The 25,066-nt window shown below is 40.3% G+C and overlaps 1 protein-coding gene across 3 annotated transcripts in view; it reads right to left on the bottom strand.

Moving 5' to 3' along the window:
• Positions 1 to 387: 387 nt before the first annotated feature.
• Positions 388 to 25,066, bottom strand: part of pcbp4 (poly(rC) binding protein 4) — a 42,205-nt gene continuing 17,526 nt past the window's right edge. For all 3 annotated transcript variants that reach the window (XM_061272841.1, XM_061272840.1, XM_061272842.1), the window contains 12 exons: positions 24,775 to 24,798; positions 23,420 to 23,452; positions 20,990 to 21,106; positions 16,333 to 16,464; positions 14,867 to 14,995; positions 13,463 to 13,537; positions 11,520 to 11,591; positions 9,270 to 9,311; positions 9,124 to 9,199; positions 8,414 to 8,463; positions 3,417 to 3,586; positions 388 to 1,329 (listed from right to left, as the gene is read on the bottom strand). In XM_061272841.1, the coding sequence (XP_061128825.1) occupies positions 993 to 1,329; positions 3,417 to 3,586; positions 8,414 to 8,463; positions 9,124 to 9,199; positions 9,270 to 9,311; positions 11,520 to 11,591; positions 13,463 to 13,537; positions 14,867 to 14,995; positions 16,333 to 16,464; positions 20,990 to 21,106; positions 23,420 to 23,452; positions 24,775 to 24,798 (1,257 nt within the window). In that variant the 3' untranslated portion in view covers positions 388 to 992. The remainder of the gene's footprint in view (positions 1,330 to 3,416; positions 3,587 to 8,413; positions 8,464 to 9,123; positions 9,200 to 9,269; positions 9,312 to 11,519; positions 11,592 to 13,462; positions 13,538 to 14,866; positions 14,996 to 16,332; positions 16,465 to 20,989; positions 21,107 to 23,419; positions 23,453 to 24,774; positions 24,799 to 25,066) is intronic.

Here is a 25,066-nt window from a genome sequence, read left to right as displayed (position 1 = left end):
ACAAGGGCTAAGTGGATGTTTATGTTTGGCATATGTATGCTTATGTTTAAACACTCAGGTAAGTTGCTTATTTACTTTTACTTATGCTTCATATTTTCCTGGTCACCTCAATGCTTGCCATCCAAAATGGATTTGGTCAGGATGGTGAAGCCAATGAATGAACTGTCAATATCGCAAATAACATTTTTAATGTAGATATTTACATCAAAGTGATTCCCAAACAAGTGACATTTCTGGGAGGTGAATTTCAGAAGATTTCTGAACCACCCCCCGTGTCTGGTGAATTGAAATCTTTTTGTGACTCTGTCAATCTAGGAGATGAAGAAAATGTATTCCACTGTTGAATGCATCATGTGCATCAAGGACAAAAAAAGGACAAAAAACACATCAGGAAAAAGAGACTTTTAATACATGTAACAATGCTAATAAATAAAGATTAAACGAGTGCACAATCAAAATAAAATCCAACCAAATGAACAAAATACTGAACGGGCAAGTACGGTACCTCAAAAAGAAAATCCCCCCAGACATTTACAAATTTTCTTAAAAACTTCCAGAGGCAAACATAGACATTGTATAAAAGCATCTTACAGTAGAGCATTTTGTCATTTGATTATAGTACTTTACAAATTATTGAAGGATAAATACTTATGGCTGACCTCCAACATGAGACGCACATGTGAAAAGGTGTTTCCACATGTGTCTCTCAGATGAGCTTCAAGCCCTTGTACACGTTTGAAAAGATCGATAACAGTGAAGTGACGATGACGGCGGCCCACCAATTGACGTGAAACTCACATTTGACTTATATATCTGTAAATGATTTTGAAAAGCTTTACTCTGTTGGTCTCTTCTCTGTTGGTGCATCGCAGAATCAAAGTCAAGGGCGTGTCTGCCCAAGGATATGGCTACATCAGGCGTTTGCGGGAAGAACACTCAACTTCCTTCCGTCCTTCCGTCGGCCCCACGGTTGCGGAGGCGCAGAGGCGTCATCAGTAGGGCGCAAACTTCTGTCTCTCTGGCTTTTTCATGCAGTTGGCTGAGGAGATTTTGGCCGTGTAGGCCGCCAGGGTGGTGTGGGACGGCGCCGCCGTAACCGCCACGGCCGGGGCGGGGCCGGACAGAGTCAGAAAGGGGATGGACTTCATCCCCAGCAGGCCCGAGAGGGGCACGGCGCCGTAAGGGGCGCCCATCATGTGAGCCGGGGTCAAGGTGGCCAGGGTGGGAGCGGGCGAGGCGGCCGGAGACGCCGGCTGAGTGAAGGCCATGTTGAGGTCGACGGGAGACGACATGGTGGAAGCCTGGGCTGTGGATTTGGCCGTTTCTAAACTGCGAGGGCAGACGGGAGGGAAAATGAAGACATGCGGCAGAGTCTGCATTTGAAATGTATACATCATTGACGATCGTGTTAAGTTAATCATGGCGGACCCCGTTGCCATCACGAGAAGAAATTGATTCATTCTGCAGCCATAGTTGATCGAACTGAAAAAGAAGTGAAAGCTCCAAAAGTAAAACTGAAAAAGTGGCGCCTTGAGTGTTTCATTTGGCCTTTCACCACACTCAAATCCTTCCCCATTGTTTTCCCATTGCAATGAAATCTCGCGAATCTGTTCCGGCCTCTTTAAAAACTAAAAATAGTGTGATGTTAATGTGATTTTTCACAGAAACTCCTTCTTAAAAGCATACATAATTGAATACAAATAGAAAGTCAGTCATACTGTCTTCTTTAGTTCTGCTGCTCATTCTGGTGTTCGAGCCTTGGCCACTTGCAGACAGACAGACTGATTGTACTAACTAGAGCCATGGTTCTTTCTAGGGGTGCGAGAATGCTTCCTAGGGGGTCCGAGGATACCCTGGGGGAAATTTAAAATTTTTCGGGGTAACTGAAAAAAGTGAAACATTCTGTGTTAATTGGCATTAGGGCTAATGCTAATTAAGCCTTATAGCTGTAAAGTAAACCAATTATTATTATTGATTATTATTTAGGGTTAGTGTTAGGGGTGCGAGAACTGGTTGGTGAATTGAATGGGGTGCGAACAAGGAAAAAGGTTAAGAACCACTGAACTAGAGGATCAGCTCCTGTCTCTGCGTCTCAGTATGGCGGTAAAATTGGTTGTTCTTCTCAGAGGATAAAGAATATATGCGTGTTGCTATTATTACATGGTGTGTCAACATGTTTCAGCATGGCCACCAAATAGATGCTAACTGTTAGCCTGTGTGCCTATGGAGTTTCCCATTGTATGTTAGCATTGAGGAAGCAGAGGCTAGATGGGTACTTGAAATAGAAGACTATTTGAGTCCTAACAAGCAACTCAACAAAAAAATAAATATATATCAGAGATGATTTATCCATTTTTTTTTATCCTTTGAATTATCACCAGACATATGGGTAGGCAGGCTGATGATCTTGGCAGATTTCACATGCTGCGTGCATCTCAAGCTGAGGGAATGCTCTAGATGTTTCCTCTCGCTCTATCAAAGTGGTAGAGAGGCATGCGAGAGTGCCAGCATCTCCCCATCAGTGTTCATTAGTCAGGAAATTGCGAGAAAATGCATTTATAATCCTGGTACACGCACACACCATGCCTTGTCTTCAAGGCTTTCAGTAAAGTGCCAAACATTTTTTTTTTTTTCATTTCCTACCAGATGAAAAGCAACATATTTTCAGTCCAGTAGTCTGGAGTCGCACGTTTTATCAGGGGGAAACAATATCATTATTATTACATTATTTGATCTAATAGGTATTATTCTGTACAGAAGCGCATTTCTATTACACCCACAATTTTTTTTCACATTATTGTGACATGATGAATGTCATGTTTGTGATAAGTATCACTTTTCACATAATACCTTCAAATTGTAATGTGTTAATATGTATTAATAATAAGTTTGATTTCTGCATTTGGCCAAACAAAACAAAGCAGTATCTTTTGGTTCAGGTCACAGCTACTATCTAGGTATTTCTACAATCGTTCTAAACGTTTGACCTTTTCATTTTTATTTTTTTACAGAACAGTACAGTTGCGTTATGTACATAGTTACTTTACTTGCCAACCTTCCCTAGAAAAATATGATATTGAACTTTTTTTCTATGATGTGGCAACAATACGAATGCGTACCTTTTTTGTAAAGTTCTGTTTTTTCATTCATTTTTTTAGTCAACATCTTTCAGGGCTTCGTGATCTCAAATCATGGTTGACCAACTGAGTCATACAAGATGTGAGCTACATTCTAATATTTCTTTCCATCAAAAACCGCAATGCGTTTGCTCTTCCCCTGGGGGTTAATTACCGGTCAAACCAGGACGTAGCTCATTATCACTTATGACTACAGGATGACCTTTGACCCTTTTAAAGGGATGCATTTCCCCCCCCAGGCTTTCCCTGCGATTCATTCAATTACATGCTAGCCCTTACCAGGACGTTATGAGGTACTGGGCCAAGTTGATGCTGACTGGGGTTCCTGTGATGGTGACATGGCGGTCACTTGTCCCGTCCAGTTGGCTGCCGATCTTGATCTGGGCCCCCGACACCTGCCTGATCTCGTTGATCTTAGTGCCCTGACGGCCGATGATGGAGCCGATCAGCTAAGAGAGAAGAAACAGAAGGGAGGATTGGCATGGAGGACGTTAGTACAATCATAAATTAATTCTTTGTTCATTGGCTTAATGACAAGGATGGCAACAAGCGTAGAAAAGATTAATAAGAGTAAAATGTCACTCTCTAATGTTCTACTTTATAAAAACATCCGGTAATAACATAATAAAATAGAATGTAAAGAATTAAACAGTTGGTGCAGCATGATTATTTCATTGCAGCTTCTTCCACTTGGCCACCAGGGTGCAGTACAATAAAGTCATGCAGACACAAACCAAGAGTTTTACAATTGCTTTCATGTGGCCCTGTAAAAAGTAATATTAGTTCCTTTCACAAAGGGGAAGAATATATACTTGTGTATATTGATACATTGCTTGTTCAACTATTTGCACAGTATTTGACTGATTAATCGGCCAGCCATTTTAATTGAATTACTGTTTTGATGTTAGAGCTAAGTTGAAATAAGATGTGAATCTTTGCTATAACAGTCAAATATTATATACTATATTATAGTTATTTTATTCATTGTATTTTTTTTCCAAACCGTCCATTTAATTTTAAAACAGAATTTTATTCTGTAGAATATTGGAATCCGCCTAAAAAAAAATCCGCTTCGGTCGGGCCAGAGTTCTAACATTGCAACCCAAATGTTATTCGTGAGCCCATCTATGGAGTTTTCCATTGTTTATTAGCATCAAGCTAAAGTGACTTTAATAAAGTTAGGTTGCTTTAAATTGCACAACGTGTACTTCTTTTTGTTTGATGTTTAGTTTGACAGTAGACTTCAACCAAGGGTAGGATTAAAGATATTGAAGTCAATTTATTATTATATATATATTTTTATATCTGCCAGACTGCTGCTTGTTGAGAAGTCTGTGGAGTTGAGCTCACTGCCACCATACAGCGCTTGTGTCACAAATCTACAGAACAACGGCACGTATTGTTAGAAATGTAAATTGGGTCATATGAAGGCGACACTCTACTGATTCTAGGACCACAATGAGTGTATCCATGGTGGACAAAGACTGTAAATCCAACAAATCCCAATTGAAACCTATGATGATAAATCAAATTGGCAGACAAAAGAAAAAACACTTCAACTATTGCAATAACATTGTTTTTCCTGAAGTGCGTTGCTCATCCATCCATCAATCATTCATGTCAAAAGCATTTTTTTTTTTTTTTTTTACTCTTCCGGGACTTGGCTTAATTGCCTCTGAGTGTGCATGGGCGAAAGAGAAGACAGAAGGCACATTTGCCTCTCATTAATCTGAGTAGCTAAAAGGTTATTGATTTCTCCGAGTGGCGGCGACTTCCCAAACAAATGCCAGAGAGACGCATCTCCACACTAATGGAAAACATGATGGAAAAACAACTCAAATATCTATTAGATGTTTCCCCTCAGCCGGAGAAGACAACCGGAGACTAAAATTGCGTCGACCTCCAAAATACAAGTGCGCATGTGCTGCGTTTCACCCAAAGCGGAGCCCGGCTTACGACTAACAATAGAAATTCAACAGAGGGCGTGTATCAGCTCAAGTGCAGGGTCTCAGAGCTCAGTGGCAGATATACAGTCGGGTGGGGGGAGCATAGGGTGTGTGTGTGCGGCTGGCTGTGGGGTAGACAGTAATAGAGTACTTGTAGTATGTGTGTGTGTTGGCAGCTTAGCGGCGGCTGACGCAGAGGCTGAAATACACAAACACACGCGCCGCCCATGCCGCTCTTGTTCCTGCGTTTGGCATTCCTTTCGAGAGAGGTAAGCGGCCTGTCGGGCAAAGTCTGATTTGTCACACAGAGGCCAGCTTGCTCTGTCTATCTGGCTATTTTGGGCTTGGGTGGTTAGAGGGGGGGGGGGTCACACAGACTATAGGCTGCCTAAAAAGAGTCACTCTGGAGACAATGGCCAGCACAAAGTCCAAATCACAGCTAACACCTCCACCCACTGAGACTCCCAATCTTCTCTGGCCTTTCACTACAGCTGTCAATAGACGCCAGCTGTCATCAGGTTTGGTGCAAATGACGGTGGCATTCTTTGGAAAAGCTCAAGAGCAGCGATGGGCGACTGGCAGCCCACACTCTGAGCGGCCCTAGATTCATTTTTGAAAATGTATATTTTTTTCAGAGTAGTTTAAGTTGTAATACCAGTGTACACAACTAGATGGCAGACATCGCACACCAGCCCCTCCAACCCAAATCAGTCAAGAACAAAGCACAAACAGCTCCCACCCAATAACCATTGAGAGCTCGTTAGAAGTACATGAGGACAATTTAATAAATTTGTACCCTCCGGAAATGCGGATATATTATTCAACGCTTGACAGTGTTACAAACGCACATGATGGGTTGGAGACGCGGCTGTTGTGACAGATGGCCGACTGACTCACCATGTAGAAGGACGCTTTGGGGACAAACTTTACTGCCCTATACTGCAACGTGTTCCTACAGCCAGTTTATTAATTTCAGGATGACATGGAGGACATTCAGTATGATATTAAATTCTGTGTAAATGTGCATAAAAATAAACTGACTTGCAGTATTTTGTCCCTATTTAGTTTTTCTCACACATCTGGTTTGGAAGTGTGGAGTCCGTTGTAATCCCCACCACAGGCACTGATGGAAAAACTGTAGCCCATTCGGGCATTTAACTTTCCCAGTCATGCTCGAGAGTGTACATTATGCTTGGCGTAAGCGTATTGCTGTCGTATACAGTGTGTCATCCACTTCCTGCTGAGCTAGTCATCGGAGAGGATGCAGGAAGAAGGATGCGATGGCGGTGTGCGCAGCCGTTTCTCTTCTGGCAAACTCTTTGTAGTGCTTAAGTACGCTATCCCGTTCACCATGTGTAAGCACTTTCTCAGTGCATCGGTGTTCATTGCTCGGAGCAAATTGTGCGTGATGGGGGCTGGGGGTGCACGGGGGCGCCATCCTCCCGATAAGTCCTCTCTTCTGGAACAATGGGAGCTTACAGCTGTCCCTGTCACATAGAGAACTAGTATCCCTCATTCCACCAATGCATTGTTTTGCTCACTGTGGGGATTTACTCCCAAAAACTAAAAATAAAAAAAAGCTTCAGACTATTTTAGAAATGTCGCTGAAGGTTTGCAACTGTACTCTGCAAAACAGTGCAACCAGGAGTCATCAATCTTGCGATTGTTTTTCCTCTTCTCCTTTGGACAGTGAGCAAAATGATATTTTTTTTTCTAGAAACACGTGGAAGGTTAAATGGATGTAGGCTAGAATTTACAGAGCTTTTCAAGGGGAAACTTTGGGTAGCTAAACAGAGATGCCTTGAGATACAAATTGAATTACCTCAAATGAGATTTCCCTTTTGAAATGGATGAAAATAACATTCATTCTTTGCAGGCCTCACCCTTTCCAAAAAAAAAAAAAAAAACAGTAACGAGGCCAAACAGCACTCTTAAATAGTATCAAAAAGCATGAAACAGTTTTTGTCACACCGCATCAATTGAATGGGGCTACATCTGCTGTGCTTGCCTTGGCCATCCGGGGGCAGTATAAGACAGACGGACATACATGACCTCCACTGAGACATTTACGGTATAAATCCAATTTGAGTTCCAAGCAATCCTGCCTGGATACGGCAGCCAATCATATTGCAGCGGGGAGTGCTTTTCATAGTCACGCTTTTACACAAGCGTAAAGAATACACTGCATAAAGGAGATTACTGTTATTGTCTGTCTATGTGTCCTTGCTGTACCGTTTGTGTTCAGTCTGTTGCTTGAAGGGTTAAAGCACGACAACATAGATGCTGCAGTATTTCTGTTAAAGTCTTTCAGTTGTTTTAAACATTTGTTTTAGGTATGTGTCAGCATATATATATATATATATATATATATATATATATATATATATATATATATATATATATATATATATATATATATATATATATATATATATATATATTATATATTATATATTATATATTATATATATATATATATATATATATATATATATATATATATATATATATATATATATATATATATATATATATATATATATATATATAGGTGCAGTGAGCTGTAATTTAGATCCAAGTGCAAATAATCCCTCATTCTTCACTTCAAAATATCCCCAGTGACCTCCCAGTTTGCATCTGCCAAAAACTCTTACCCTTTGAAGCTACTTATTTGTGACCCAATTTCCAAAGATTTATTTCCTCAGATGAGATGGAGGGAGTTTGCAGCAGAGGATAGTCGGAGAACGAGTGATGCGGCAGCACAATGTTAGGTTTGATCCTTTCATGGGATTGTAAATGTAAAGAAATCAAGAAGACTCCTTCTTTAATCTATTCCAAAACAATTGTGACCAAGATTATGGTCGTCTTTTTACGTTGGATAATGCGGCAGGTTAAGATTAAATTTACAAACTTGGATTTTTTTTCAACATTTATTATTCTGAATAAATTATGATGTGAATCAAAGGCCTGTAATTTGTGCGCTCAGATTGGCTAACTAAAGAGGGAAAGGATGTTTGTCTGCTTTCTTATTGGCTGTTTTGATAGCAGACAGTTTCTAAGTAGGTCAGGGAACATGAGAGGATTTACACGGCACTCGCAGGAGCCACTGGAAGACACTGCAATGCAGCCCAGACAATCACGCAAAAGGATCCGTATCAACTCTAATCCCTTTAACCTTGGGTTAGACTGAGGTTAAAATAATGATCATAATTAGCAAGGAGCCTTGCGTGTGTTTTAAAGTCGCACCAGTCAGCAGGGAGTGGAAGTAGTGTTTTACGGTCAAACGTGAAAGAATCATAATAATAAAAAAAAAAAAAAAGGGTTGCTTACATCATTGGGAATAAGCAGCTCCTGAGATGTCTGAGCGTTTGCTTCCATCCCTGATGAGAGAATGCACAAGAATTCACTCAACAATAAATGCAGAAATTAAATAATTATTCCTTTCATATTAGAGCTGCCACAATTAGACAATTACTCAAATCCTCAAATTAATCGACAACATTCTGATATTCAATTAATCACTTAGGGCTATTGTTCATCTAAAAATTGTCTAAATCCTCTGATTCCAGCTGCTGTGCAACAATTCATGGATCAATTGTACAATTCAAGCTGTTTTAATAATTGATGAGTTGTGCAGAGTCATTGTTAAGGCTCAAACTGATTTTAGCCTCTCAACTGTAAACATTCTGATTTCTGTAGACCTTCATGAAAGCAAACTGATTATATTTGTGTCAAATCAAAATAAGACGTTTGCAAACTGCTTTTACCTTGAAAAACGATGCTCAACATGTTTTTTTTCCCCTGACAATTCAGACTAAAGCTGATAAAAACAACAAAATAATAATAATAATTAATAATGATAATAATCTATCATGTGGAAAAATTGTATAATGGTAAAATCTGTATTGCCCAAGCGTTTATAGGCTAAACTTAATCATAAAAATATCTAATATGAAAAACTTGACCTATTTAAATTCAGCCATTTGAAGGCAGTTTTGAAAACTAAAGCTCCAATTGCTAGGCGATGCTGTGGTCCATACCAGGGATGATAGTCGAAGCGGGCTGGGCCACCTGATTGAGACTTTGCTGCATGGAGAGTTGATGGAGTTTGGCCAACTGCAAATTGAATACAAAGAGCATTGTCATGTGCGCACTAGTTTCTACTCAGCGTATTGCATTCACTCACCTCCGAGTGTGGAATGCCGTATTGGTTTTGCAAAGTGTAGGCCTGCAAGAGAGCATCATCCTGCATTAAATAGATTGCAGCAATAAAAGGCAGCAGGCGGGCAATGACTGCGCACTCTCTTACTGGAAGAGCCTCGCTGCTCGAAACACACCAAAGTTGTCTTTTTTCCTTCCCAAGATTTTGCAACCTTTTGATTACATTACCGTGAGACATTTCAAACCACAAAACATATTTATTATCTCATCCACCGGCGTACTGTGCGTCACACATTTGAGTCTAGCTTTATTTAGCACACTTGTCTTTGAAAGATTTTGCATCTTGCCAGTTACTCAAAGCTGTACATATGAAAAGGTGCAGTCATGTGGAATGTTGGTATTTTGCTTGCATGATTTATTTTGTTGTTGGCTGAACGGAAAGTCAAAATGATAGAACCTTTTTAGCTCATTGTGTGGTAAAATTCTACTATTGGGATACATTGACGGTCAGAAAAAGGATGGTCATCATGAAGCAATTCATATTTTTTAATTAATCAATCAATCGATTGATCAATTAGAACAAAAAGGAACAGAGTTTGCAAGCCTTTCGCAAGAGTTTAGAAACAAAAAATTCCGAGATGCTTCAAATATCCTGTATAGGATTTGCAAAGGGAATGGTCCCTTTTGATTGACACTGTTGACGGTCCTTTAATTACAGCATTGGATTTCATTTGTTCCTGGACCCTTTTCAGAAGTCCCAAAACCAGAATCTGAAATCATCTTTCCCATTGAAATGAATGGAAATTACTATATGAATCCATTCCAGCTTCTCAAAGGGAAAGAACAAATATATGATGTGCGTGTGTGTGTCCAAAAACCTTCCAAACAGTTTTTGGGGAAGGCTAGAATGGATTTTTGGCATTTCCATTCATTTTGATGAGCAAAGCTGACTTGAATGCATGCCATGATAAGCCATGAAATGTAAAGCCACAAAAGAGAACCCCATGTTGTCCCAGTCCATCCATCAGCCCCCATGCCTGCCCCTCCCTACCTCGCCGTGTAATTAGTGAGGCTGGTGTCTATGCAGGCCTGCATCAATATATTTCTGGTCAGAGCAGACAGCACTCAGCTTAACTCAATTCTGCCTGACGCCAGCAGTCTGCTTGCTATCAAGAGTCCATCCATGGCCATAAAGTGGAGATAAGAGCTTGCCCTTCAAATGCATCATTCATACCGCCTTTAGACTCTCAAGTACGAAACAATAAGTACCGCAATAATCTTGCTCTTTAACGCGCTATATCTACTCTCAAAACTTTTGTAACTTTTGGTGGGTTAGGTTTGTCAACGATAGCCAATTGGCCACTAGAATGTACTTACTACGTCAAGTGGCTGTAGCACCGGTTAGTACCGGTTAGGTTTTTACCGCCGATTGGTTGTTGCCAATGACTTGGACTGACTAAGCTGATCCAAGACAATGATGGAATGATGGCTGACAGTGATGTGCACTGGAATGGTTAAAAAACACTCTACCATTATGCACAGTTTGAACATTTAATTGAGTGATTCTTTGGCGTACCACTCGAGGGAGCCTGAGTACCACTAGTGATACTAATACCGCATTTTCAATCATTGTTCTCAAAACAAGACTCTTTCTTGAGTATATCTTTTGCTACTCTACCCAACTCTATCACTAAACTCAAATCTTTTGACATTTTTACTTTTATTCAGAACTTATTTTTTTCAGCATCTGCATCAGATTTTTATTTCACTAGTATCCGGCCCAAACCTCCCATGTCCAAATATGGTAAATTTTGCATTTTTTCACAACTCTATAAAATGGTCAGTCCAGTAGTCCACATGTCCTAATTTTCCCAATTATTGCCCATTTCAAAGTGTTAATGGTTAACCAAACATGCTATTTTAGGGTCCTTATGCATAGTGATGATTTTGGAGGTACAAGGACACCCGCGGTTTCCTACTGTCATAGAAGAGGCATATTTCTCAGTAAGCTGCATGAGCAGGAAGGCTGGACTAAAATAAAAGTGGCGGCATCACGTTTCAGGAGGCTTTATAGCTCTTATGACAGGCTGGAACAATAGCTGCAGCTTCCACTCAGCTGTTGTTTTTAATGCCACATGCCAGAGGATGGACCGTTTAAATTTGGACCCGCCACCCGAGCTCCTCCGCAGTCCCCCAACTTTTGGAGACGCGGGCTTGCTTGTCGCGAGATTGTTTGATACTGAAACAACAAGAATTATTCTTAGACTTGACGTACCTGCTGCAGGTCAAGCCCACCCTGGGTGACTGAGTACAGAGGGTGGGGTGTGAAATCGGATGCTTCAAACACCTTGAAATACATGAGGAAAAAGCAAGAAAATTCATTACCACAAATAATAATTCTTCTGATTTTGCATTATCAAAAAGTGTTACTCCATATAGATACCTGCTGGCCCGGTGCAATGCGTGTATCAAATTTGGTGGGCTCCTGAAGCTACACTTCTGAGTTTTTAACACACCTAACAGGCTTATAAGAAATGACTCATCCACAGAGCCATCCTTCCCAAGTCCTCTCCATTCTCCCCCCGACAACTAATACAAACATCAATTATCACTGTGCGGCCGTTATTAAAGCCATCTCTCACTGACCTCCCGGGTTTAATTTGAAAGCCCATTATGCGGGATATCTCAAACATAACACCATTCCGGAAAGCGAAGAACCGTGTCAGAATTGCTGACAGCTATGCCGAGCATCTGGATTCCGCTGCGGCCCGAGGAGACGGCAGGTCTCCGGTCTCCCTTGCTAATCTTGTGACTCACCCCATGTAATGGCAGGGTGGTTGTATCAGCCTTCTGCAAGAGCTGCATTTGAGCATGTACACACACACACACACACACACACGCATCCACGCACGCACTTAGGCTGTGTGTGTTGTATTTCTACTGAAAAAACAATGAAACTCTTGTAAATTGTTCGAAATGGAAAACCATTAGTGCTTGATTATATCAAAAGTATAAAAACTGTTATTAGAACAGAATACAACAGAACAAAACAGAACATAACAAAACCGAACAGAACTGAATCCAATCAAATTGAATCGAATCAAACCGAATCGAATTCAAATGCCTTTCTTTGTAGTAATTGCACAAAAGGCATATTCATTTTCACGTTGTAGAAATTTTGAGGGTAAGACAACAGTCTACACAATTGATTAAGAATCGTGTACCCTGCCAAGTGTCTATTATTGTTGACATAAATTATAGTGTCTTTCTCGTGAATTCAACATTTCAGAACAGAAGATAAGTCTTGGATCAAAAACAGTATTTAGACCGCATGAGGAACAATAGCGGGAAGGCGAGCCATTTAAATTTCATTGTCTGAATGTTTAAAAAAATATTTCTATTATCATTCAGTCCATGTATTCCTTTTCTGCCCTGCTTATCCTCACTTGGATACCCAACTCATTTTATTGATTCGTTCTAATCAATTAACCAAAGATAAAATGCAAATTTGGAAGGTGTAAAGCAACAATGCTACAATAAAGCAGACTTTGACTTTGACATCACCTCAGTTCTCATCACATTTACTAAGCAGCCTGTCAGTTTGGGTTATAATCTCTCGTGGGCGTAAATCAGAAAAAGCATCCTGCTGCGCACTTTTCTGCCTGTGCGCATTCTCTTGTCTACTCAAATCTGTCATTTCTACTCACCCTCAGGCTAGACAAGAACTCTGGATGGAACAACGCCAACATTTGGGTGTTACCGCCGACATTTACCAGCATTATAGATTATTATTATTTTTTTTTTAATGCAGGGCCCCCACTACCACAACAATTACAGTGGTGAGGATTGATCTTTAATCATTTGCTTTTATTTGCTTGTATGGGAGTCATTTTTTGACTTCTTCAGCGACACGTAAGGCCATATTTAAAGGGTACTTAAAAAATAAATTAAAATATCCACAAGTTTTAAGAAAACTCTGTTCCAAGATTTACAGCCTGACTCAAATCTCAATGTAAAATGCCTGAACGGGATTATATGAGCCATATCTAGCAGTGTCTTCAATTCATTCTTGCTCTCAGTATTCAGGCAAAATTCAAGAGGAATATCTCATAGTTTCCCTATTGAGCATCACATCCCGTCATTGTGTTCATTAACGTTCGGGTTGGCTGCTGAAATAAATCTGCTCAAGTGTGACTGCAGGTCAATGTTCCTACTTACCTGGTTGCCTGCGATGAGCAGGGCGGCCGGCGACGGGCTCGGCCGATAGGGGATGGTGGCGCCCTTCGGGGGGGACTGAGGAGCCAAAAGAGAGGCCAAAGTGTAAACCTTTAAGGCGAAGCGACATGCTGCCATGCAAAGAGACTCAGAGAGCCGAAGTTACGTGCTGCGCCACATTAAAGCACAATAACAATTAATGATGTTCTAAACTGCTAATGAGCTTTTTCCCGGGTTCTTGTTTTTATTGTGTTCAAATTGGCCATTCATTGAATAACAGGAGCTCTGCAGAGGATGATAGCTTGGAGCTTTCCTTCGTCTTTGTGGGGAAGTCTAGCATCCCCTCACGGGGAGACGTTTTGAGATAAAACTCTTCAAAGGCCGGCGAGAAAAGGAGTTTATACATTGTGCGCGACACGGTTTAATTTAGACATCTTATCGAGTTAACCATAGTGTTGATGGTGCTGTTTTAGAGGGGGAGGGGCCTTCGAAATTTGGAGCGTCTTTTCTGCTGGAGCAGCCACAGCCAACTCTTTGTATAATTTTTGCATAATTTAAATCTCAGAGCCCAAAGCAGGGAGTCTCTAGTACTGAATCCCAATGCAGCTTGCTTTGAAGAAAGCCACTGCAAACTGGATCAAACTAGCAATTAGTCAGTTGGGTCCAGCTGTAACAGCGGAACAAAAAGGACTTGTGCGCTCCCATGAAGGCACAGGAGGGAAACTGTCCTCGGGGTTTTTTTTTTTTTTTTTTTTTTTTTCCTCCTTATCTCCTCTGCCGCTTCCTCAAGAGAGCTGTTGAGCTGGCGTCTAAAGGTGGACAGACTTTGCTGTGGGCCACGAGACACGAGACAAAAACCTTTTGACTCCTTGTGACTCACCGCATTTCCCTAATGTGCTAAGGATTCAGTCGTGTGATATAGCATACATACTTGAACAACTTTAAGAGTGTCCGTGGCCTTTGAAAAAGATCGATAAATCGGAGAGCAAATCAAGATTGATAGAGAAGCAAACATCCCTAAATGTGAATCTAATCTACATTACTACTGGAAACTGGGCAGCCAAGAGACACATTATAAAATGAATAGAATTGTTAAAAATGAATGAACACCATTTCATGTAAATTGGAAATGGAGGTCAGCGCTTTGGATAGTGCTAGAAGGCCTTTCTGTCACTGACGTCATACCACAGGTTTGATACATTTTTTAAGGATTTTTTATTTTTTAACGGTGTTTTCTCAGACAGAGTCGTCTTCACTGTGATGGATCATGATCACGGTTACGCCATGTTCCTTCCCCGTGCCTCCATATTTTTATATAAAGAGCGTTTTATAAATTCAGTTTGATCGATAGATGCACCGCCTTCTCATCAGATGAGTAAAGCATATGAGATAAGAGGTGTTTCCTACCTCCAGGATCACCGCACAGATGTGTTTGACGCACTGGATTACAGAGTCCTGATTACCAGATATCGTCACTCCTCGCTCAGTGGAGTTTGGCAGCAAATCCCCCGCCACTTGTATCTGCGCTCCGGTGGTCTGCAAACGATAGGGGTGTTTCAAAGAAAGATTAGGCTGATGAGACAAGTTGTAATTACACAAGCCCAGCTTCTCTATGCCAGATGACCTTCCGCATTGCTGATAAAGGACCATGTTGCAGAATGTTTGGGGAAATGAAGCGCATTGCTCTTAATGACTGAGGCAAAAACTATAAATTTATCATGCAGCTGATGTCACGAACTGACTGCGGGTTATTTAAAAGGCACAATGAAAACACTGCAGAGAACTGCAGACATTTTTGCAAGGCACTGCCAAGATCTGAATCATCCTTGACAATAGATGTTAATTGGATTCAAAAGTTTTATACGGGCCGAAAATGTTGTCATGTTTAACCTCCTGCCACCTAATGCGCTTCATTGAACAGAGATTCTGATTGTGATTATCAGAGGCTCTAATGAGGCACTCTCCAAAGACGAGCTCAAAGGCTAATTCTTCCATGATGGTTACATTTGCTTGTACTTTATCGACAATCTAGCCTTTTGATTTTTTTTTGCTGTGCTATTTATAAACTCCCATGACTTGGTCCCCAACCGTGCTGGCTCGTTTCACAGTTGGACGGGCAAACCTTGAAACACTCCATACTCACCCGAGGATAAAAACTTGACTCATGCAGTGTCATCGTCAGTTCAAAATGTTCTGTTGATTAAAACCTTGAAAACTAATGAGCTTCCCATCGGGCACAGTTGTACTTAATTAAAGACTGTTAAAATGCTATTGTGAACACGGCGATACCTGCCAAACAAGCACAGGAGAGCGGGTATTTGGATCATGACATTATCAGTGCTTGAGTTAACCTCAGAAACTTTTTGAAGTGCTGTAATTCCCGCAGAAAAAACACACTAAGCAAGAACGTGAATGAAGATCTCAGTGTGCTACATTTTCATGAATGAGGCCATATTTACTATATTGACAATGCCCCACATGCATCACCATCATTTGCTACATTTGCTTAAAATGAAATATAAAAAGTAATTCCATATCAATGTCGAGTAATTTATCTTAATCATCTCACACTGCAGGTTTGGTGCAATCTCATTACAGCAACACACCGACATTGTGTCGCATTGCACAGTCGAATGAGAGCTGTTTTAAACGTCTGCCTTTTTAGACACAGTAGTGTTGAGCTTAAATTTAGATTCGCTAAAACCACAATGATAAACACTGTTCCATAATACATCTTCACCAATGTCTTTTTATTTTATTTTACTCTTGTATTGAATTAGTTCTCCTTATTGTAATGCAGTGGATTTGTGACTTGGGAATATCCATTTGTATTCCTCGGCTCAATCATTCCATCGACTGGGGAGGATGCTTACCTCTCTGATCTCCTTTATCTTTGCCCCTCCTTTCCCGATAAGAGAGCCACACTGGCTGGCAGGGATGACCAGCCGCAGGGTGACTGGTGGCTTGGAGCTGATGGTGCCGTTGGCCACCAGCGCTGTCAGGTCCTGTCAGAGACACACAGTAACTGTCAACAGGATAAAGAGAACGCACAAGAGGGACAGCCCAGGGGAAAAATAAAAGACGGCCATTCAAGGAGGAGCATGCAGGGGGAGGGATGAAACCACTCAAGTTTAATACGGGAATTTGAACTTGAACGGGACTTTTTTTATTGGTTATGTTGGGCTTTGCGTGTTGAGCATTTTATTTTATGTTAGACGTGTCGTGTGTTGCCCCACCATTTATGTTCAACTATAACTTAGGAAAAGGTTTCTAAAGTATCAATGCTAAGTTTGGCATGTGAGCTACAAATGTATATAGCAAATATGCCAAGTCAAGTCAAGTCTATTTGTATAGCCCTAAATCACATGCAGTCTCAAAGGGCTTCACATAGACAAAAAAATGCTTAATGCTTTCATTAAGGTAAACTCGTGTTGATTTTTAGTTTGACAGTAATCTTCAACTTAGAGCAGCAGTAAACTGTAGAGCTCACAAGGCGAATTAAAAAAAAACAAAAAAACAATCGGCCCAATGGCTACTCTTTCGAAAAACTTTGTCGGATCGGAAAGTCATTTGAGATATATATTCTATATAGATTCTATAAGAGAGTCCAAAAAGGAACTCATGAGTCAACATTTTCACTTGTGAACATCTTCTCTACTGTATATTAATCCAAACACAAAGGATATCTTAAAAATGGGCTAGAGTATGTAAGGGTATATATTTGAAAGAAATACGACTGTAACATTTGTCAGGTTGCCAACTTGTCATTCAAGCAGAAAGCAGTTCCACAAATGATCTTTCAAACGGAACCTTTCCCACAGAACCCCAAGTGACAAAATGCCCCATCATCCAAAAAGTGTCAATGCGAAGGGAGTTTTACCACTTCATCAGCATCCAAGTTGAAATTATCTTTGGAGATTTGAATGAAGAATCAGTGTTTAATGAGCGTGCCTTCATTTGTGATGTCACACTCCATCTGATGCTGGTCGAGACCAATCAAGCTCTCAACTGCGATTTATACTACAGCGATGCAAAAGGAACACAACCACTCAAAATCAAATCCCCAAACAGCATCTTCCTAAATAGAGCCTATCTGCATATGAATATAGTTTGGATTTCTCAGAGAATAAATTTTCAGGGATTCCTAATGACTGTATAATTTTGAGAGCCGATATCCCTATTCACATTCATGAACCAATGCATTTGATTTGGTTGATTTTTTTTTTCAGCAAAACCAACAAACATTGTAAGTGGGAGGAAAGGCAGCTTTTAATAGAAGAATTTAAAATGTCAACATTTTCTGTTGTTTCACTTCCACTCATCAACGCCTAGCTAATGTGCGACAACGCTAAATGTGCGAGGACCATCTGGCAATAAAACTAGTTTGTCTTACGATGTGTGTATTCACATCTCCTAAGAGCAACTTGAAAATCATTTCCCAACCACTGAACCTTAAAGTAGCACTTTATGATGTGTTTCTTTGCATCTATTTTCAGCCTCTCCGACAGGGCGTTCTGACGTCGACTCTCGTTAGAAGAAGAGCACTCGGCTTGTCTGTGGAGTCAAAACACTTTCTTGATTTGATCTAAAAATAGGAGGCACATAATAACTTTGAACATTCAACAATTTCCCTTCACTCCTGTGGTAGAACGTAACCAAGTACAAATCTTTTGTTTCTGTACTTATGTCGGTTTTTCTGGTAGCAGAGCTTTACTTGAGTAAAGTATCTATTTTCTTCTCAGTATGAATATTTTAAAAATTCATTAAACCTCAAACCTAAAGAGGGAGGTTGCAATGTTTGAAAATAAAATAGATTTTCCATATTTGTATGAATTGCTAGTGAACCTGACTGAAGGACATTAAATTAATCTGTGGAGAACATACCTGTACCTGCAATTACAGTCTCCAGGAACCACGCGTCGGGGAAAAACAAACCAGTAACAGATAAAAGACGTGACTGACGAGGTGTCATTTATTTTCTGTGAAACTTACTGCCACGACTTGTTTTGTTGGGCCTTGGGAGAGTTCTCTGGTTGGCAACAAAAGTTAAAAAGACAGAATTGGATCAGATGAAGCGGTGGGAGAGGCCATGGGAAGCTGAGAGGATTCATAACAAATACAGGGATTTATTTGGTAAAGCAATGCTTGCTGTTTTTGTTTTTCAATTTGGCAAACCAGATTCCACCAAGCTAGGCAGGCCAGTGCTTTCACCATGTCGAAAATCTAATGCAACACTCTCATTGGCTGTGATTGATTTGACCACTCCCACAGCGGCGCAACCTTCCCTCAAAATCCAGATCTGCTGGCCTGCACTCGTATACAAATTGGCCAACATCAGATATTTTTGCCGCACAGCATTTCAAACTAGAGCTCATAATGTCTTGCCAGCAAGCTTACTGTTTGGGCTGCTTTAAAAAAAGAACACAAGTCGAAATAAAGACAATGAATTATTATTTATATTTCTTCCAACTGTCTCTTCCACAAGTATCTTTACTTGTACCCAAGTAGTGTGTGAGTATATTTGCCACCTCTTCATTACTTTTCACACAACAACAAACAACGCGCACTCACACACAACTGTTGCGGGGTTTAATCCCTGCAATGTGTTGGCTTGCAGGCAGGTAAGTAGCTCCGATAACAAAAGATTCAATTGCTTCCATGACACCTGAGAACAAACAAACATGTGCTACTCTGGCGTTATTAGTGCAATTGTAGTTTGAGATTGCATGAGCCCTCTTGTGTATTTTTACAATGCACAAAAGAGGCGGCTGTGCTCTTTTGCTTAATGAAAGTGTGCAGATGAGACTCCAGACGATTGGAACGCTCGGCGAACAGCAAACACATGATTCCCTTTGTTTTACTTGTGTTAAGGTCGAGCGTGGTGGCACACAGTGTGTCAGTTGACATGTTGCCATGGAAACTGAAGTATATCTCCCAAACACAACTTTGAATAGAGGAGAGGAAAAATCTTTGAGTAGACTACCGCTCCTGTTTTGTCATCATTTTCTACCGTGACATCCTTTTAATTAGAGATGGAGGCCGGTGCTTGATCACCATGGAGACAATTCCCATTCTATTACTCATTGATAAACAACAAGATGCATTAGGTTGTATACACGACTTGTTAGGACCGATTGATTTAGCCAACTTTAAGAATTTATATGGAAACTGAGTGTCGATTCATCTCGAAGTAATTGTGGCTAGATGGATTGCATGAATACAAGCGCTGGTAAATTCATCACAACAAAGTGGTTAAAAAAAGTCTGGACGTCCTTTGAATTCACCGTATTGCTACATTGGTCATGTATGCAAAACACATAAATTAATTGACTTATTACTTTTAAAGGGCAAACTCTTGCAAATAACATTAAATGTCACTAATGTGATTTAAAAACGTCGATTCTTTACATTTATTTAACAAGTGCGTTTCACCTATTTGAAAGCACCTTCAATTGTGGAGAAAATAATATTCACCCTGTATTACTTGTGTTGGTAGGCTAATCGAAGATGCTGAGAGCACATTAGTGACGCTGTTGAGATGATGCTCGGGAAATGATTTTTGTATCATGTGGAGAACCAGCTTTGAGTTCTGTTGTTTCCCCTTCCATCCATTACAAGCTAATGATTTCATTTGATCCGTCTCGTTGCTTGACAACTTCACAAGCCTGTTTTAATACTTGCATCCAGAAGAAATGGTAAAAACAAACAAAACAATATACTTTTTGAATTATTTTGGTTTGGACAACGCGCAAGTCGACCTTCAAAAATACAGAAAAGTGGAAATGATTTGAAATGTTACATAAAAAACCTGCAGTTATGTGGATTGTTGCAAGAGTTTTAAAAGATCTGATTATCTGTGACACCCTGAAGGTGTTTGTGATTTGTACATGGATGAGTGAGTCAGAGGGTGTAGGAAAAGGACGAGGACTATGAGTGTATCTGCTGGAGAAAAAAAATGCAACTTTGATATTTTCTCTGGCGACTTTAACCTTTCAAGCTTTGAGGTTAATGACTGAACACATGCCTTCATTTTCTTTTTCTGGCAGGACATACATTATTGTTTGTTTTTTTACCGTTACAGGAAGGTGGCTGATATGATCTCACCCTGCTCGCGTTAGTGATTGCCTTTTCAGTTGGCTGTGCATAGTGCTTGTGCTTTGGTATTTTTTGAGGATAGACTTTAATATTTTGGTGTAGTGACCGTGCTACCAGTCTCACGAGGCACCGCTGCAAAACACCATCTGTTTTTTTCGGGCAGGCATGTTGTTGCCAAACCCGTGATTAGCCGTTAATCGACCGCAAGCAATAATCGGCATTGCAAAGTGGTAGTCGAGGAGTCAACTGTTCAAAAAAAAAAAAAAATGCAAAGGAAACTAAGAAGATATCTTAACCCTGATTGACTAATAATTCAAATAATCATATTAAGATGTGAGTCTCAATACTCCATAAGTATACGATGGCTAGCCAATTATTCATCTCAGTTAATCAGTTAAGGAGACTCATTAGATTTTCAGCAAAATGTAGCGCTACCTCTTCTAGTTTGTATGTGATCATGGTGAAGGCTCTGAAGACGCTTTCTGTGGATCCAGTGATGGTGATGATCCTCTCTGGACAGGAACCTTCTGAGATGTTAACTCGAGCGCTGCTCTGTAGGGACAGAAGTCAACAGATACGATGCTTAAAATTTGCCTTTGAATGGTGACTTTGGATGATGAGGAAAGTTGTGTTTATAAATGCAATGTTTGGAGTTGGTTTGGTTCGCGGTGTAATCCAAAAGATATAGTGGGAGAATGTGGAATTGACCATGGAAAGATGACGTCATTAAATTTGCTTCAGCATGAAAATCTTGTAGTTTAGAGAGCTGAGTTTAAATTTTCAGTTTTCACATTCGAACACTAAATGTTCCCAAATAATTTTTACACTTCCGTTTGTATTGCCATATAGAGAATACTGGATACGATTAGCTACCATAAAGGGGTTTGATTTCACATTTTGCAATGCTATCTTCCTCATTATCCTAGTGAAGCATAACGGTTGATAAAGAACCAAAGAGACTGAAAGACAGACCATCTAACATGGCCTCTGCTCTGGGAATGGTTACTGCATTATAAATCTTCTGCCTTTATCTGCTCCCATTCAGCGTCCTTGATTTCAAGGTTTCAGTCACATGAGCAGTGACAGCACAGTGCTGTATCCTCTGGGCCATTTTTTCCAGTCACTCCAATGAGTCATGATTCCACTGTGACAGTGCGACACACTGGGGGGCGGGAAGGAGGATGACGGCATGATACAGTTAGTAACCCAAGCCGAAAATGGCTGGCTGGCTGGCTGGCTGGATGATGGCATAGTCGGATGACGGCCTCGGGCGACTGTTCAGTCCAGCGGCTTTATCGCATGACCTCACATGCAGTTCTTCGGTTTATTCATGCGCCTTGTTAAGAAGACAACATAAAACCTTTGCAACTAGAGAGAAAATCAAATGTACCTCTGCAGCGTCGGACTAATTACGTTGCAAGACGAGTCGCTACAGCATATTCGATAAACTTGCGCCCTTGAGGTTGGTGAAAAGCGATTCAAATGGAAAGCTGCTGTTGTTAAACATGAAACGACAGAGATTGGCGATATGGTGAGTGAGCACATTGATGAGAGACGCATAAAGATGGTTTGAAGTGAAAAGCACATAAATACTGAGATTGGTGTTTAAAGTTGCTGTACGTCTATCTATTTGATAATTTATAGGCCATTTCCTGACCTAAGAGCGAAACTGAGAGACATTGAGACAAATCCTGGGGAGGGATTATTCCTGAATACTGCAAGTGTTCCCTCACTTTATCGTGGTTCTTTGTCCCTACGTAAAAATTTTCATTTTATTTTTTAATGGACTTTCACAGAATGCAGGCATGAGTTCAGAGTTGCATTAGCGTATAATATCACATTGTGTCATAACCTGCCAGCTCCACTGAAAGCGATGCAGGGTAATTAAAAGGGAGCTGAACCCAATATACCACAAAGTTCCATAATATTTTCAATGTTCATATATTCAGCAAAAGCTGGTTAAAGAGCTGGAAGAAGAAGCAAAAGATTTAGTCACAGCATTTTTCTTCCGAGCGGTGATCCAACAATGATGACATTTTCAAAATGGCCTACAGGATACATTTTTTTTATTTTTTATTATTATTATCCTTCTAATACGTATTTATGATAGGAACGGGGAAATATTTTGAACATTTTGAAACTTCAACTGAGCTCATTACTTTGTGACACACGTACATCATCACTAAGGAGGGCCACCACTTTTAAATCTTTTCACTTTGGCAAAAGTGCATTTTCGAATGTAACAATGTGATGCGGGTGAGCCAATTCCAGCCTGCTTTATTAACAAAGAAAATCCCGCAGTTAGGAACGATTCAGCAAGGGCATATTAACATATTTGATTTCACGACATGTTCAAAAGCGACACAAAAATCATAAACGTTAGGCGATTTGGATTCCTTATTGTAGAGCTCTTAGTAAAGTGCAACATTTTTACTCTTCATTTGCCCTGATTGCGCAATGTCAATATATCCAGTTGTGTTACAGTGGTATCCAGTTTTATCCTGAATTTAACTGTGAGTGACAGATAAAGCCCTTTGTCTTATTTGGTGAACCATGCATGTAAGAAAGTATGAACAGGCACTCATGAGTAGCTACTTTAGAAGTTTTGTTGTGATAAACAGGGATTTCTTACTAAAAAAATATGACAATTGTGGAAAAAGGGAAATATCCTCTTTTCAACCATGCCTGTTCATGCATTGTATTTAGCTAAATTAACAAAGTTTCAATTTAACTGATCTCGTTATAAAAATCGTTGATTGCACATAGGAGAAATATGACAACAGAGTCAAGGATGGAGTTAATCTGTCGTCATTGGCGCCGCTGATGAAATGTGGTAATTGCAACCGTAAGTGGTGCATACCGTACCTCCTCACGTATTCGTTTCACGGTCTCTCCTTTCTGGAAAACAAAACAAAACAAAAGACAGCTTTGAAGCAGTTTTATACGTGTTTCAAAACGCAACAACTTCACAGTCTCCGTTACTTTGTGTTGTGTCTCGCTATTCAGAAGCAATTAAAATCAAGTCTTATTGGAACTCAGCATGATGTCGTATTGCGCTGTTCTGATGCAATAGTGTGTCACACAAAGCTGTATCAGACACATTTGTGCGAGAGGAGGATGTTTAACTGCAGTAATTGATGTCTGTCTAGAGAAAGTGGGGACTGAGGACCTTCTACAAGTTCAAAATTGTTTCAAATTCTTCATCGATCGAGTCGTACAAGCCTCCATTTTCTTCTCACTCGTGTCTGTTTGTACTTTTGTGCACCACCTAAGCATCTCCTTCCATCTTAAAAATGATGGGCTCTCATTTCTTGGAATGACACTCGGTTCTCTGTGATGCTGCCATCATGCTTGCTATTGATGGGGAAGAGCGAGAAGGCTTGTCTCGTGGAGAGCTGGTTTGAGTTCAAGTGGCGGAGAGCAAGTGCCTCTTCACGCTAAATCCGTCTCTTAATTCCTCTTCCCTTCCCCGCAATATGAATAAGATGAAATCATTTTTTCATTTCACCCTTGTATACAAATTAAGGACAATATTTCAAATTGAATGACACTTTGGTTTTGCTTGTAACATGACAGAAAATAGGCAAAATGTTGATTGTTGTCTTAAGTCGCATCATTCGTTTCTCAATGCAATACTGAACACGCTTTTAAGCGTAAAAGCGAACTTGTAGCATATTGCAGCATTTGTTATTCCTTCGGGCACCCTTAATATTGGTGCAAATCTATTTTTTGTCCCTCCACCTTCTATTGATGCAGGTGTTTTATTACAAGGCAGCTGTGCCCCAGCAAACTGACACCACGAGTGCCCACCAGGGGCCAACGGGAAAGCATCTGTGGAGTTTAGTTTCAATCGTAGTCTTGCAGTCAATACACTAATGTTTTTTTTCCTCTCTCTCTCTCTCTCTCTCTCTGTGTGTTTTGATTGATTGCTGTGTTGCATTAGGGGTAATGGGGGTGGTTTGAGGCAATTACATTTAGGCTGAGGGTATTCCAAACATCAAGCTTTCTGCTGACTTCCAATAAAAGTAGGCAAGAAGGGAATGCGGTACACTGCTAGAAAGGTTTGTGAATCATAACTTTTATTAATGCGGGATATGACTGAGATTAATAGCCGCATTTCAAAATGCAAATTGCCCAAAACTGAAATGAATGCTATGAAATTAAACTCATGCTTTTAAAAAAAAAAAAAAAAAAAAAAAAAAGACAAAATGGAAGCTCACCTTTCCTATGATGCTGCCAACCTCCTGTAATACAAACATAAATATAAATTCAGCACATCAAGCTAAGCAAAAACATCCCTGCAGTATGTGGCAGTTGCGTGCATTGTCATTGACACTACCAAGTAAAGGTTTGGGGTCACCCAGACAATTTAGTGTTTCCCATGAAAACTAACATACTTCCACAAGGGTTTTCTAATCATCCATTAGTCAATTATCACAATTATCAAACACAGTGAAGACTGGAGTGGTGGTTGCTGGAAATGGGCCTTAATACACCTATGTAGATATTGCA

The sequence above is a fragment of the Syngnathus typhle genome, linkage group LG2, assembly GCF_033458585.1.
Source record: "Syngnathus typhle isolate RoL2023-S1 ecotype Sweden linkage group LG2, RoL_Styp_1.0, whole genome shotgun sequence".
NCBI lineage: Eukaryota > Metazoa > Chordata > Actinopteri > Syngnathiformes > Syngnathidae > Syngnathus > Syngnathus typhle.
This window is presented reverse-complemented; position numbering and strand designations above follow the sequence as displayed.